At 46.2% G+C, this 15,848-nt stretch overlaps 1 protein-coding gene across 18 annotated transcripts in view; it reads left to right on the forward strand.

The window, feature by feature from the left end:
• LOC135518164 (formin-binding protein 1-like) overlaps positions 1-15,848 on the forward strand; it is a 125,592-nt gene that overhangs the window by 39,739 nt on the left and 70,005 nt on the right. For all 18 annotated transcript variants that reach the window (XM_064943094.1, XM_064943090.1, XM_064943095.1 and 15 more), the window contains exons 3-4: positions 12,166-12,222; positions 12,458-12,605. In XM_064943094.1, coding sequence (XP_064799166.1) covers positions 12,166-12,222; positions 12,458-12,605 — 205 coding nt within the window. The remainder of the gene's footprint in view (positions 1-12,165; positions 12,223-12,457; positions 12,606-15,848) is intronic.

A 15,848-nucleotide genomic window follows, 5' to 3' on the forward strand; every position in this document is an offset into this window, starting at 1 on the left:
TTTCTCAGTTTGGCCGGGCGGCCAGCTCTAGGAAGAGTCTTGGTGGTTCCAAACTTCTTCTATTTAAGAATGATGGAGGCCACTGTGTTCTTGGGGACCTTTAAAGCTGCAGAAATTATTTGGTAACCTTTCCCAGATCTGTGCTTCGACACAATCCTGTCTCGGACCTCTACGAACAATTCACTCGACCTCATGGCTTGGTTTTTGCTCTGACATGCACTGTCAACTGTGGAATCTTATATAGACAAGTGTGTGCCTATCCAAATCATGTCTAATCAATAGAATTTACCACAGGTGGACTCCAAGTTGCAGAAACATCTCAAGGATGATCAATGGAAACAGGATGCACCTGAGCTCAATTTCAAGTCTTGTAGCAAAGGGTCTGAATAGTTATGGAAATAAGGTATTTCTGTTGTTTGTTTTTTTTTGTAAATTTGCAAAAATGTTCAAAAACCTGTTTTCGCTTTGTCATTATGGGGTATTTTGTGTAGATTGATGAGGATGTGTTTTTTGAATAAATGTGGAAAAAGTCAAGGGGTCTGAATATTTTCCGAATGCACTGTAATTATAACATATATCTTGTGTACGTCAAATTGACATTTAGTGTCTTGAAAAATGCTTAAAATGAATTATTTTTTATTATTTTTAATTTATTTTTAATTTCACCTTTATTTAACCAGTTAAGGTAGTTGAGAACAAGTTCTCAAGTTCTCATTACAACTGTGACCTGGCCAAGATAAAGCAAAGCAGTATTGTTTAAGATACTGTATTTCACTGCCATTAAAAACAAGCTTTATCACGTTTCCACACAGACAAATTCACTGACAGTTTGACAGTGTACACCTTATTCAGCCTGCAGTGAACACATCACTACTGAGTTTGTTTAAGTGAGGTCCTATCAGAGAGCTCAGCCTGACAGACAGAGGGATGTTAGCTTTACCCAGGTGGATGGCTAGATCAACAGAATGATGATGCCTGTAGCGGAAGTCTCTCTCTTTCTATTCATCCCTGTCTCTCTCTTTCTGTTGCTCTCGCTGTCTCCCTCCATCTCTCTGTCTAGTTTCTCTCTTTCCCTCTGTCTCTTTCTGTCTCTGTCTCTGTCTCTCTCTCTCTCTCTCTCTTGCATGACAGTGTTTTCTTGCTGTTTTTTTTTGCTTCAGGACAGAGGACATAAGGTTGGTGACGGGTGGGGGGTGGGAGGCATGTGTTTCCATAGTAACATGGTATCAGTATTATCATCCCCAGCCAGCGGTGACCCACATTTCTCTTTATCCAATCACGGTGAAGTATCGGTCATTTAGTTCCGCCCCCCTTTTAAAGACCCCCAAGCCCTCCTCTCCTCAAATAGAGTAGGGGTGAGGGTGTGAGGGCATACTCTTCCTAGGCTCTCTTCTACCTCAACAACAGACAGCAGAGGTCTGCCCCCCAAAAAACCTTATCTGGTTCCCTAGAGAGGGCCAAGAGGAAGGCTAAAGAATCTAATTACTGACTACTGACCAACCCCCACCCAGCACCCCTCATCTGCACCCCTAAACCCCTAACCCTACCTCCTTCTCATTCTAGATAAATCTCCCTTCACTAAGGAGATAATAGGACTAGCAGTTCCTTACTCTGTTTGCATGGCACACACACGCACGCACGTAATGACCTAATTAGTTTCCGTATGTGTCTCACTTTAGTATCTGTGACCCAGGGATAGTCTTTCCATGTTGTGATGTGTTTTATTGAACCTGACGTCTCTGCAGATGTGGCAGTCAGATGTTTTAATTCACTCTGCTTAAACAGTAGAACTGTAGGACTCATATCTCTCCATCTGAAACACATTTGTTTTCCACGCGGACGGCCTTCTGCTATCACAGGAAGATAGGATTTGCAAGTTACAGAATGGATAGGCCTGTTTATAAAGCTTTTTTGGGGTTGGACACAATGTGCATCTTTGTGTGTGTTTGTTTCTGCATCCGGACTAATTATTCTCCCCCTGATAAAGTTAGCTCGTTAAAGCAGGTTGAATCTACTGGGCACGCTCAGACCCATAGAACACAGCCCTGCTACAGTAGATCTAATAAACATTCAATCTAATAAACACACTGAAATGGGCCCTTTGATCATCCATTCGTCACTCCTTTATGCTGGAGGAAGTTTGGTTCGCTACTCCTGTTTTTCTCTTTTTTTCCTCCTCCCTCTCTTTCCTGCCTTTCTTTTCCCCTGTTGTTGTCTCTTTTTCCTCCTCCCTCTCTTTCCTGCCTCTCTTTTCCCCTGTTGTTGTCTCTTTTTCCTCGTCCCTCTCTTTCCTGCCTCTCTATTCCCCTGTTGTTGTCTCTTTTTCCTCTCCTCCCTCTTCTCCCCTGTTGTTGTCTCTTTTTCCTCTCCTCCCTCTTCTCCCCTGTTGTCTCTTTTTCCTCCTCCCTCTCTTCTCCCCTGTTGTCTCTTTTTCCTCCTCCCTCTTTCCTGCCTCTCTTTTCCCCTGTTGTTGTCTCTTTTTCCTCCTCCCTCTCTTTCCTGCCTCTCTTCCCCTGTTGTTGTCTCTTTTTCCTCTCCTCCCTCTCTTTCCTGCCACTCTTTTCCCCTGTTGTCTCTTTTTCCTCTCCTCCCTCTTCTCCCCTGTTTTTATCTCTTTTTCCTCCTCCCTCTCTTTCCTGCCTCTTTTCCCCTGTTGTTGTCTCTTTTTCCTCTCCTCCCTCTCTTTCCTGCCTCTCTTTTCCCCTGTTATTGTCTCTTTTTCCTCTCCTCCCTCTCTTTCCTGCCTCTCTTTTCCCCTGTTGTTGTCTCTTTTTCCTCCTCCCTCTCTTCTCCCCTGTTGTCTCTTTTTCCTCCTCCCTCTTTCCTGCCTCTTTTCTCCTGTTGTCTCTTTTTCCTCCTCCCTCTATCCTGCCTCTCTTTTCCCCTGTTGTTGTCTCTTTTTCCTCTCCTCCCTCTTCTCCCCTGTTGTTGTCTCTTTTTCCTCCTCCCTCTCTTTCCTGCCTCTCTTCCCCTGTTGTTGTCTCTTTTTCCTCCTCCCTCTATCCTGCCTCTCTTTTCCCCTGTTGTTGTCTCTTTTTCCTCTCCTCCCTCTTCTCCCCTGTTTTTGTCTCTTTTTCCTCCTCCCTCTCTTTCCTGCCTCTCTTTTCCCCTGTTGTTGTCTCTTTTTCCTCTCCTCCCTCTCTTTCCTGCCTCTCTTTTCCCCTGTTATTGTCTCTTTTTCCTCTCCTCCCTCTCTTTCCTGCCTCTCTTTTCCCCTGTTGTTGTCTCTTTTTCCTCTCCTCCCTCTCTTTCCTGCCTCTCTTTTCCCCTGTTATTGTCTCTTTTTCCTCTCCTCCCTCTCTTTCCTGCCTCTCTTTTCCCCTGTTATTGTCTCTTTTTCCTCTCCTCCCTCTCTTTCCTGCCTCTCTTTTCCCCTGTTGTTGTCTTTTTTTCCTCTCCTCCCTCTCTTTCCTGCCTCTCTCTTCCCCTGTTGTCTCTTTTTCCTCCTCCCTCTCTTTCCTGCCTCTCTTTTCCCCTGTTGTCTCTTTTTCCTCTCCTCCCTCTCCCTTTCCCCTGTGTTGTAATTGTACTATATCTTCACGTTGTCTGGAGTCTGTTAGATCTTTGGTAGATCTGTTCTATGGTCTCTGGGGCTGAACAGGGTGATAGCTTTCTGCTGTGTGTGAAGTATCTTACAGATGGTTGGTGACCAGTTTGGCACCACTGCTTCAGCCATTAGCACTAAATGCTCAACAAGACAAACACCTCACTCTGCTCTTCAGATAACATGGCACTACAATGCATCAGTAGACATATCAAAAGACATATCAAAAGGGAAATGGCAGAAAGTTTGACCTCCACTGTATCAAATGGATAAACGTGCATAATGTTTCAAGGAGGTTAACACACTGTTCCTAGGCCGTCATTGAAAATAAGAATTTGTTCCTAACTGAGTTGCCCAGCACGGTAACACACATTGGTTTAATCCACAGTACAGGACAGTAGGTTAAGGTCTGTGTGCATACTACTTAGGGGAATGGGTATTAAAAATACACTGTGTGGCACAGTATCACTCAATATGGGGCACAATAATATTCCATTACCCCAACACACACACACACACACACACACACATTGGTCTAATCCTCATTAAGTAGGCACCCTCTGGTTGTCTATGTATTGGTTAACTACGCTACGGAGGAGGAGGAAGGGCAAATGCATTCTGCCATGACATCTGGCCATGAGTGAGAGACAGCCAGGTTCAAAAGCGAGGGAGGAGAGGTAGATCTGCCTAGCAACAGAGCAGACACAAGGTTAGAGGAGTAGGGGGGTTGTGGTAGAGAGAGAGAGTCACGTTCGTTATAAGGATCAGACCAAGGTGCAGCGTCGTATGCGTACATTCTTTTTATTAACTGAATGAACACCGAATAAACCAACAAAATAACAAAACAAAATGTGACGCTATACAAAATAGTGCTGACAGGCAACTACACATAGACAAGATCCCACAAACACCAAAGGGAAATGGCTACCTAAATATGATTCCCAATCAGAGACAACGATAAACAGCTGCCTCTGATTGGGAACCATATCAGGCCACCATAGACATACAAATCACCTAGACCTACAAAAACCCTAGACAATACAAAAACTAGCGTACCCACCCTAGTCACACCCTGACCTAACCAAAATATAAGGAAAACAGAGATATCTCAGTTCAGGGCGTGACAGAGAGAGAATACACGCTTTAGTGCTTTTACCACGTGCATGATTCATTCATGATGGAGTTATGTATTTATATATATATATGTGTATATATATATTTTTTTTTTACCCCTTTTTCTCCCCAATTTTGTGATATTCAATTGGTAGTTAGTCTTGTCCCATAGCTGCAACTCCCATACGGACTTGGGAGAGGCGAAGGTCGAGAGCCCTGCGCCCTCCAAAACACGACCATGTCAAGCCGCTCTGCTTCTTGACACACTGCTCACTTAACCCGGAAGCCAGCCGCACCAATATGTCGGAGAAAACACCGTCCAGCTGGCGACCGAAATCAGCGTGCATGTGCCCGGGCCGCCACAAGGAGTCGCTAGAGTGCGATGGGACAAGGACATCCCGGCCCAAGACACAGGCTGGGATCAAACCCGGGTCTGTAGTGATGCCTCTAGCACTGCGATGCAGTGCCTTAGACCGGGTGGAGTTCGGCTTGAATGGTAGTCTAATAATGATGATTATTGTCTAATTTTTCTTCTACCAATTAATTATAGACTAGTTGTTAGTCAGCATGATTAATATTGTCCATGTTATATTGGTACAGTAATATAATAGTCTTTATTGTAGCACAATTTATTTCTTCCATTATACAGTTGACATTAAAAGGGCAGCTATGACCATGTTGTTGCAGGGGTTCTATTCTACTGTTTCTGTCGACCTTCATTCTCCTCACCATGTAGGACCTGACCTCTATTCCTACTGAAAGGGTTAATGGTCCAGACATCAGCATAGTAAACAGCAGCACACCATGCATGATGAGTGAAGAGGACATAGCTACAATGTGACTCACCATTCGCTGCCTGCCTGCCAACCAGCATGCCTCAATGCTTCCTGATTCACTCTGCGTCTGTCTGGTGAAATCTAATTGGCTTGTCTGGTCTGTTGCCGTTTGTAGGTGGATTCTTCTAATAGGTTTACCTATTTTTATTGGCTGATTGAGTAGCCTAATATGTGTGGTTGTATGTGAATACAAGCGTGTGCTTGTTAGTGTGTATTAAACTGTGTTGACACACAAAACAAATGGAGCTGGGTGATGAGTTGATCCGACTATCACTATTAAACAAACAAACACAGCAACAGAGAGAAAGACAGGACACGGGGGAGACAGAGTGAGGGTTAAAGAGAGAGGGATAAAGAGGCAGAGTGACAGAGAGGCAGAGAGAGGTGGAAGCGAGCAAGACAAAAGCGAGGTAGAGATGTGAGTGCATGAATCTCAGTATATTCGTCACAGTGGTCACACGGTTCAGAACTCTGGGGTCCTCTCATTAACCCTTCACTTACAGTACAGCTGACAGTTTCAAACAGCATACTACACACTAAATCTGTATGCCAGTGTCACGCCTTGGTCTTAGTATTTTGTGTTTTAGATAATTAGTTGGTCAGGCCAGGGTGTGACATGGGTTTATGTTATTGTGTTGTTGTATTGGGTTTTTTGTAGGCATTGGGATTGTGGTTGATTAGGGGTGTGTTTAGTATAGGTTTGGCTGCCTGAGGCAGTTCTCAATCAGAGTCAGGTGATTCTCGTTGTCTCTGATTGGGAACCGTATTTAGGTAGCCTGGGTTTCACTTTGTATTTCGTGGGTGATTGTTCCTGTCTCTGTGTTAGTGTTCACCAGACAGGCTGTATAGGTTTTTCACGTTCCGTTTGTTGTTTTTGTATTTATAAGTTATTTCATGTATGGTCATTTGTTTCATTAAAGACATGAGTAACCAACACGCTGCATTTCGGTCCGACTTTCTTGCGACAAACGAAGAACGCCGTTACAGAATCACCCACCACACTCGGACCGAGCAGCGTGTTAACAGGCAGCGACAGCTGGAGCAGCAAAGGGAGGAGGAATTATTCGGAGTATGGACATGGGAAGACGTGTTGGATGGTAAAGGTTGTTACACTTGGGAGGAGATATTGGCCGGAAGAGATCGCCTCCCATGGGAACAGGTGGAGGCACTAAGGAGAGCCCGAGGCAGCCGGAGATAGGAGCCGACGATACGAGGGAACACTGTTGGCAAGGAAGCCTGAAAAGCAGCCCAAAAAACAAAAAAATTATTGGGGGGAGGCTTAAAGGGAGTATGGCTATGCCAGGTAGGAGACCTGCGCAAACTCCCTGTGCTCACCGTTGGGCTAGAGAGACCGGGCAGGCACCGTGTTATGCTATGGAGCGCAAGGTGTTTCCAGTGCGGGTGCATAGCCCGGTGCGGCACATACCAGCCCTTCGTATTGGCCGGGCTAGAGTGGGCATCGAGCCAGGTAAGCCTGGGCAGGCTCGGTGCTCAAGAGCTCCAGTGCGCCTGCACGGTCCGGTCTATCCAGAGCCACCTCCACACACCAGTCCTCCGGTAGCAGCTCCCCGCACCAGGCTTCCTGTGTGTGTCCTCAATCCTGTAGCACCAGTTCCAGCACCACGCACCAGGCCTTCAGTGCGCCTCGCCTGTTCAGCGCAGCCAGCGCTTTTCTCCTCTCCTGCGCTGCTGGAGTCTCCCGCCTGTTTAGCGCAGCCAGAGCCTTTCTCCTCTACTGCGCTGCCGGAGTCTCCCGCCTGCCCAGCGCCGCGAGTGCCGCCAGTCTGCCCAGCGCCGCCAGTCTGCCCAGCGCCGCCAGTCTGCCCAGCGCCGCCAGTCTGCCCAGCGCCGCCAGTCTGCCCAGCGCCGCCAGTCTGCCCAGCGCCGCCAGTCTGTCAGGATCAGTTAGATCCACCAGTCAGCCAGACTCTTCCAGATCTGCCAGTCAGCCAGACTCTTCCAAAACTGCCAGTCAGCCAGACTCTTCCAAAACTGCCAGTCAGCCAGACTCTTCCAGATCTGCCAGACTCTTCCAGATCTGCCAGTCTGCCAGACTCTTCCAGATCTGCCAATCTGCCAGACTCTTCCAGATCTGCCAGTCTGCCAGACTCTTCCAGATCTGCCAGTCTGCCAGACTCTTCCAGATCTGCCAGACTCTTCCAGATCTGCCAGACTCTTCCAGATCTGCCAGTCTGCCAGACTCTTCCAGATCTGCCAGTCTGCCAGACTCTTCCAGATCTGCCAGACTCTTCCAGATCTGCCAGTCTGCCAGACTCTTCCAGATCTGCCAGTCTGCCAGACTCTTCCAGATCTGCCAGACTCTTCCAGATCTGCCAGTCTGCCAGACTCTTCCAGATATGCCAGTCAGCCAGACTCTTCCAGATCTGCCAGTCAGCCAGACTCTTCCAGATCTGCCAGTCAGCCAGACTCTTTCAGATCTGCTAGTCAACCAGACTCTTCCAGATCCGCTAGTCAACCAGACTCTTCCAGATCCGCCAGTCAGCCAGGATCTGCCGGATTCAACTGCCTGGCTGGGCTTCATCTCAGTACTGGGCTTCCTCTCAGTACTGGGCTTCCTCTCAGTGCTGGGCTTTCTCTCAGTCCCGAGCTGCCCCTCAGTCCCGAGCTGCCCCTCAGTCCCGAGCTGCCCCTCAGTCCCGAGCTGCCCCTCAGTCCCGAGCTGCCCCTCAGTCCCGAGCATCCCCTCAGTCCCGAGCTTCCCCTCAGTCCCGAGCTGCCTCAGTCCCGAGCTGCCCCTCAGTCACGAGCTGCTCCTCAGTTCAGTGGGGTTCTGGGTGAGGACTATTAGGCCATGGTCGGCGGCGAGGGTGGATCATCCCAGGACGCGAAGGGGAGGAACTATGACATTTATGGAGTGGGGTCCACGTCCCGAGCCGGAACCGCCACCATGGACAGACGCCCACCCGGACCCTCCCTATGGTTTTGAGGTGCGTCCGGGAGTCCGCACCTTGGGGGGGGTTCTGTCACGCCTTGGTTTTGTGTTTTAGATAATTAGTTGGTCAGGCCAGGGTGTGACATGGGTTTATGTTATTGTGTTGTTGTATTGGGTTTTTTGTAGGCATTGGGATTGTGGTTGATTATGGGTGTGTTTAGTATAGGTTTGGCTGCCTGAGGCAGTTCACAATCAGAGTCAGGTGATTCTCGTTGTCTCTGATTGGGAACCGTATTTAGGTAGCCTGGGTTTCACTTTGTATTTCGTGGGTGATTGTTCCTGTCTCTGTGTTAGTGTTCACCAGACAGGCTGTATAGGTTTTTCACGTTCCGTTTGTTGTTTTTCTATTTATAAGTTATTTCATGTATCGTCATTTGTTTCATTAAAGACATGAGTAACCAACACGCTGCATTTCGGTCCGACTTTCTTGCGACAAACGAAGAACGCCGTTACAGCCAGCCTGTTTTATTTGACACACTCATCTTGTGCCAGCAGGCTTGTGCAGCCAATGTCAGAAAGAGGGTGTAGTCTGGAGGAGAAAAGCATGTTTCTTCATGGTGACTGTGAATTTTTGGTCCTGGGGCCATAAGCATTATTAATGGAACAGAGTGCGTGGAGGTGGAGGTGGGAGGGCAAGGTTTGAGGTGTGAGGGCAAGGATTGAGATGGGAGGGGAGGCGTGGAGATGGGAGGGCAGGTATTGAGGTGGCAGGGGAGGGTGGCAGGGGAGGCGTAAAGGTGGCAGGGGAGGGATTGAGGTGGAGGTGGAGGTGGGAGGCATGGAGGTGGGAGGAGAAGAGGGAAGGCATGGAGGTGGGAGGGGAGGCATGGCGGTTGGAGGGATGGAGGTGGAAGGGGAGGCATGGTGGGGGGAGGCATGGAGGTTGAAGGGATGGAGGTTGAAGGGATGGAGGTTGGAAGGGGAGGCATGGAGGTGGGAGGGGAGGTGGGAGGGGAGGCGTGGAGGTGGCAGGGGAGGATGGGGGAGGCATGGAGGGTGGAAGGGGAGGTGGGAGGAGAGGGTGGGAGGGAAGGTTGGAAGGAGAGGCATGGAGATGGGAGTGGAGGCGTGGAGGTGGGAGGAGAGGCATGGAGGTGGCAGGGGAGGGGAGGCATGGAGGTGGGAGGACAGGGTGAGAGGGGAGGAGAGGGTGGAGGGGAGGCATGGAGGTGGCAGGGGAGGGAGGGGAGGCATCCCCATTGGGATAGTAAACACATTATAATAGCCCATTGGGATAGTAAACACATTATAATAACCCATCGGGATAGTAAACACACTATAATAGCCCATTGGGATAGTAAACACATTATAATAACCCATTGGGATAGTAAACACATTATAATAACCCATTGGAATAGTAAACACACTATAATAACCCATTGGGATAGTCAACACATTATAATAACCCATTGGGATAGTAAACACTATAATAACCCATTGGGATAGTAAACACACTATAATAGCCCATTGGGATAGTAAACACATTATAATAACCCATTGGGATAGTAAACACACTATAATAACCCATTTGGATAGTAAACCCACTATAATAGCCCATTGGGATAGTAAACACACTATACTAACCCATTGGGATAGTAAACACACTATAATAACCCATTGGGATAGTAAACACATTATAATAACCCATTGGGATAGTAAACACACTATAATAACCCATTGGGATAGTAAACACATTATAATAACCCATTGGGATAGTAAACACACTATAATAGCCCATTAGGATAGTAAACACACTATAATAACCCATTGGGATAGTAAACACACTATAATAACCCATTGGGATAGTAAACACACTATAATAACCCATTGGGATAGTAAACACATTATAATAACCCATTGGGATAGTAAACACACTATAGTAACCCATTTGGATAGTAAACACACTATAATAGCCCATTGGGATAGTAAACACACTATAATAACCCATTGGGATAGTAAACACACTATAATAGCCCATTGGGATAGTAAACACACTATAATAACCCATTGGGATAGTAAACACATTACAATAACCCATTGGGATAGTAAACACACTATAATAGCCCATTGGGATAGTAAACACACTATAATAACCCATTGGGATAGTAAACACACTATAACAACCCATTGGGATAGTAAACACATTACAATAACCCATTGGGATAGTAAACACATTATAATAACCCATTTGAATAGTAAACACATTACAATAACCCATTGGGATGGTAAACACATTACAATAACCCATTGGGATAGTAAACACATTATAATAACCCATTGGGATAGTAAACACATTATAATAACCCATTGGGATAGTAAACACACTATAATAACCAATTGGGATAGTAAACACATTATAATAACCCATTGGGATAGTAAACACACTATAATAACCCATTGGGATAGTAAACACATTATAATAGCCCATTGGGATAGTAAACACATTATAATAACCCATTGGGATAGTAAACACATTATAATAACCCATTGGGATAGTAAACACACTATAATAACCCATTGGGATAGTAAACACATTATAATAACCCATTGGGATAGTAAACACACTATAATAACCCATTGGGATATTAAACACACTATAATAACCCATTGGGATAGTAAACACACTATAATAACCCATTGGGATAGTAAACACATTACAATAACCCATTGGGATAGTAAACACACTATAATAACCCATTGGGATAGTAAAAACGCTATAATAGCCCATTAGGATAGTAAACACACTATAATAACCCATTGGGATAGTAAACACACTATAATAACCCATTGGGATAGTAAACACACTATACTAGCCCATTGGGATAGTAAACACATTATAATAACCCATTGGGATAGTAAACACACTATAATAACCCATTGGGATAGTAAACACACTATAATAGCCCATTGGGATAGTAAACACATTATAATAACCCATTGGGATAGTAAGCACACTATAATAACCCATTGGGATAGTAAACACACTATAATAACCCATTGGGATAGTAAACACATTATAATAACCCATTGGGATAGTAAACACACTATAATAACCCATTGGGATAGTAAACACACTATAATAACCCATTGGGATAGTAAACACACTATAATAACCCATTGGGATAGTAAACACACTATAATAACCCATTGGGATAGTAAACACATTATAATAACCCATTGGGATAGTAAAAACACTACAATAACCCATTGGGATAGTAAACACATTATAATAACCCATTGGGATAGTAAACACATTACAATAACCCATTGTGATAGTAAACACACTATAATAGCCCATTGGGATAGTAAACACATTATAATAGCCCATTGGGATAGTAAACACATTGTAATAATAATCATTTGGTGTGTACTTATATGTTTCCTGCTTCACATGTGGAAATGATTTTTTTTATATGTCAACTCCCCCTGAGACACCCTTGGATAGTGGGGTCACGGCCAGGATCAGCCACTATCAGCGGTGACACTGGAGCATTTATGGTTTGCTCAAGGGCACGCCGGAAGATTTTTTCACCCTGTCGGCTTGATCTCGAACCAGTGACCTTTCGGTTACTGGCTCAGCGCTTTATCCACTAGGCTACCTGCCACCCAAACATATCATAAACATACCATAGTAGTACTGTAGTAGTAACTGTATACAGTATATTACTGTGGTTGTATCTAGTAGTAACAGAACCATGCTGCTTGTTATTTTTTCACAGGAATCTATCAAAGAAGTATCAACCGAAGAAGAACTCAAGAGAAGAGGAGGAGAACAAGTGAGTTTGGCACCCAGACACAACCACAAAGTTACTTAAATCACTGTTATATACTGTATTGCATTTGGATTGTTCGTTATTAGGCTATTTCCTCTCATCTGGTAGCTAATGAAGTAGGCCTAATGTTTCTCCCGACATCTGAGCATCTCATAGCACCCTAGATAAGATGCTGTGTCAGGCCCCTCTACGTCGCCGCGTTCTCTGACATCACTTCCTTTGACATGTGACCTGTCAGATACACGTCATGCCGGGCCTTCCTGTCAACGCTGAACGAGCTGAACGACTATGCAGGACAGCACGAGGTCATTGCTGAGAACCTGACCTCTCAGATCATCACTGAACTCTCACGGTACCTCACAGAGCTCAAGGCAGAGAGGAAATCGGTGAGAACACATACACTTCCTGTTTGTATTCTGTTTGTATTCTGATCCATCTACTGTTTGTGTGTGCTATATATTTTATATATAACTATATCCATATCCATCCATCTTCCTGGTCTGTTTCTCAGTATTCTGTCTGTTTATATCTCTGTGTATGTTGTTCCCTCTCTGTCTCGCTCTGTCTTTACATCTATTGTTCTCTCCTACACTTTTTACCCTTAAACATACAGTTTACTTTATAGACAGTAAAACTTGGCTGTAGCCAGAAACCAGGCACATTTGTCCACAGGAAAGAGAGAGAGAGCCAGGCCCATCCCCTCCGTGTGTGTCACACCCTGACCTTAGAGTTCCTTTTTATGTCAATATTTTGGTTTGGTCAGGGCGTGAGTTGGGGTGGGCATTCTATGTTTTGTGTTTCTATGATTTTCTATTTCTATGTTTTGGCCGGGTATGGTTCTCAATCAGGGACAGCTGTCTATCGTTGTCTCTGATTGGGAACCATACTTAGGTATCCTTTTTCCCACCTGTGTTTGTGGGAAGTTAACTTTGTTTGATGGCACATAGCCTGAAGCTTCACGGTTTGGTTTGTATTGTTTATTGTTTTGTCGAGGTCATTTCAAATAAAATAAAATGTACGCGCACCACACAGCCCCTTGGTCCAGTTGCAGCCAACCGCACAAAGACATGCCACTGGGCCAACATGACTCCATGCCTGTGTCTCAAATGGCCTCCTATTCCCTAGGGCTGTGGTAAAAAGTACTGCACTATATAGGGAATATGGTGCCATTTGGGATGCGGTCTATGAGTCCTTTATATGGAACAGATCATAGACTTCCCTATCATATCTTATCATTAAGAGTTTATTTTTCTCTTATAAACCACCTGGCAAAGATGCATGGAACATACAGTATATTTAAACTCTGAACTCACGTTTTTCCTTCCCATTATAAAGTCATTTGTTAGAGCAGGAGAGGTGCAGAATGCAGCATTAACACAGTAATAGTATCTTAGCTAGGAGGAAAAAAGAGAACAGAAAAGAGGGGCTACCTTTTAGACATCAACCTTCATCAAAGAAGAGGGGAAATTACTCAACTGGAAAAAGAGCAGTTTGTCAGAAAAGCCATCACAACCTCTCATGTCACGGAAGCTCAGCGAGGGGAATCCATTGTAGAAAACTGCAAAGAGTAGGTTGCCAGTGGCTGACATGACCTTTCGGACTGACCTCTCTAAGCATTTGTATTCACACCGCACAGTCAAGAACAAGCAGCAAAACTGTATGTCCTCCCTCCTTACCTTTAAAAGACCATGTCAGGAAGACAGGAAACACTAACAGATTATTGATTCATCCATTTTCCTCTTAAAGCTCATTTAGAACAACAAAGAGGGCAGGGGGGGGATTTCCAGTGTGCTCTAACTGTCTCTGGGTTTGTTTGAAGAAGAATCCTCAGGCCCTCAGGGTTTGCACTGGTCTGTTGGCTCTGGCTCTGGTTTGTTCCAGCCTGGCTTGGCTTGGCCTGGTTCTGGCCCCGGGTCTGGGTCTCTGTCTGTCTAGTGTCTTGTCTTGTGTTTGGCACTGCTTCCAGAGGATTGGCCCTCATTCATTCGAATGTTCCCCCTCAGACTATCTGCAAGATGCTCCTGTGGCCTACACACACACACGGTATCCATTCACTCTGTTCCAGCCATTATTATGAGCTGTCCTCTCGGCTGTCTCTACCATACATGTTAAGAGAAGGAATCAAGATATGCTTGAACATTGTTGTATCCAGTGAATCAATACTCTGTGATACAATAACCGGTGATACAATAACCAGTGATAAAAAACAACAACATTGGAACTACTGTTGCTCGTTACCCGACACATCCCATTCCTTCCTGACGGATTCTATGGTACCAGTTATGTTGACGTAGGTCTGTCCACAAGAGATTATATCAGCTCTATACCAACAAATACCCTTCATCCAGAGATAGTAGGCTCTCTGTTAAGCAACATTAAAGTGGCTTTTCCCTCCCTCACTCAATTCCATAGCTTTTGTCAGTTTATTGGTTTGGAGGGCAGTTAAGGAGTTTTATCTGTATGATGGTGATGACTGACCCTGTGTTCTCCTATTCATCTATAGTCCGTCTTTGTTACTGTCACACATCACTATCGCATAGTTCCCTCTATTATGGAACCAAATCGTGTCAGTCTTTGACTGGTTTGTTGGCACATGGAGACAATGTCTGGCGCTCGGTTTTGAATCTGTTTGTTCAATGTTGACACAGTTTGTTGTTGGTCTACTAGAGTACTACACGATAAGAATGCTTCAAGCATGTGGTTTTTCCTTGTGCTTCCAGGAGAAGTTGTCAGCCTGATGGGCTGTGACCTGGTGGTCAGCCTGATGGGGAGTGACCTGGTGGTCAGCCTGATGGGGAGTGACCTGGTGGTCAGCCTGATGGGCTGTGACCTGGTGGTCAGCCTGATGGGGAGTGACCTGGTGGTCAATCTGATGGGGAGTGACCTGGTGGTCAGCCTGATGGGCTGTGACCTGGTGTTCAGCCTGATGGGGAGTGACCTGGTGGTCAATCTGATGGGGAGTGACCTGGTGGTCAGCCTGATGGGCTGTGACCTGGTGGTCAGCCTGATGGGGAGTGACCTGGTGGTCAGCCTGATGGGGAGTGACCTGGTGGTCAGCCTGATGGGGAGTGACCTGGTGGTCAGCCTGATGGGGAGTGACCTGGTGGTCAGCCTGATGGGGAGTGACCTGGTGGTCAGCCTGATGGGCTGTGACCTGGTGGTCAGCCTGATGGGCTGTGACCTGGTGGTCAGCCTGATGGGCTGTGACCTGGTGGTCAGCCTGATGGGGAGTGACCTGGTGGTCAGCCTGATGGGGAGTGACCTGGTGGTCAGCCTGATGGGCTGTGACCTGGTGGTCAGCCTGATGGGCTGTGACCTGGTGGTCAGCCTGATGGGCTGTGACCTGGTGGTCAGCCTGATGGGGAGTGACCTGGTGGTCAGCCTGATGGGGAGTGACCTGGTGGTCAGCCTGATGGGCTGTGACCTGGTGGTCAGCCTGATGGGGAGTGACCTGGTGGTCAGCCTGATGGGCGGTGACCTGGTGGTCAGCCTGATGGGCTGTGACCTGGTGGTCAGCCTGATGGGCTGTGACCTGGTGGTCAGCCTGATGGGCAGTAACCTGGTGGTCAACCTGATTGGCTGTAACCTGATGGTCCGTGTGTCACTGTCTAGCAGCCAACATCCTTGTT

This window comes from Oncorhynchus masou, chromosome 28, assembly GCF_036934945.1.
Source record: "Oncorhynchus masou masou isolate Uvic2021 chromosome 28, UVic_Omas_1.1, whole genome shotgun sequence".
Classification (NCBI taxonomy): Eukaryota; Metazoa; Chordata; class Actinopteri; order Salmoniformes; family Salmonidae; genus Oncorhynchus; species Oncorhynchus masou.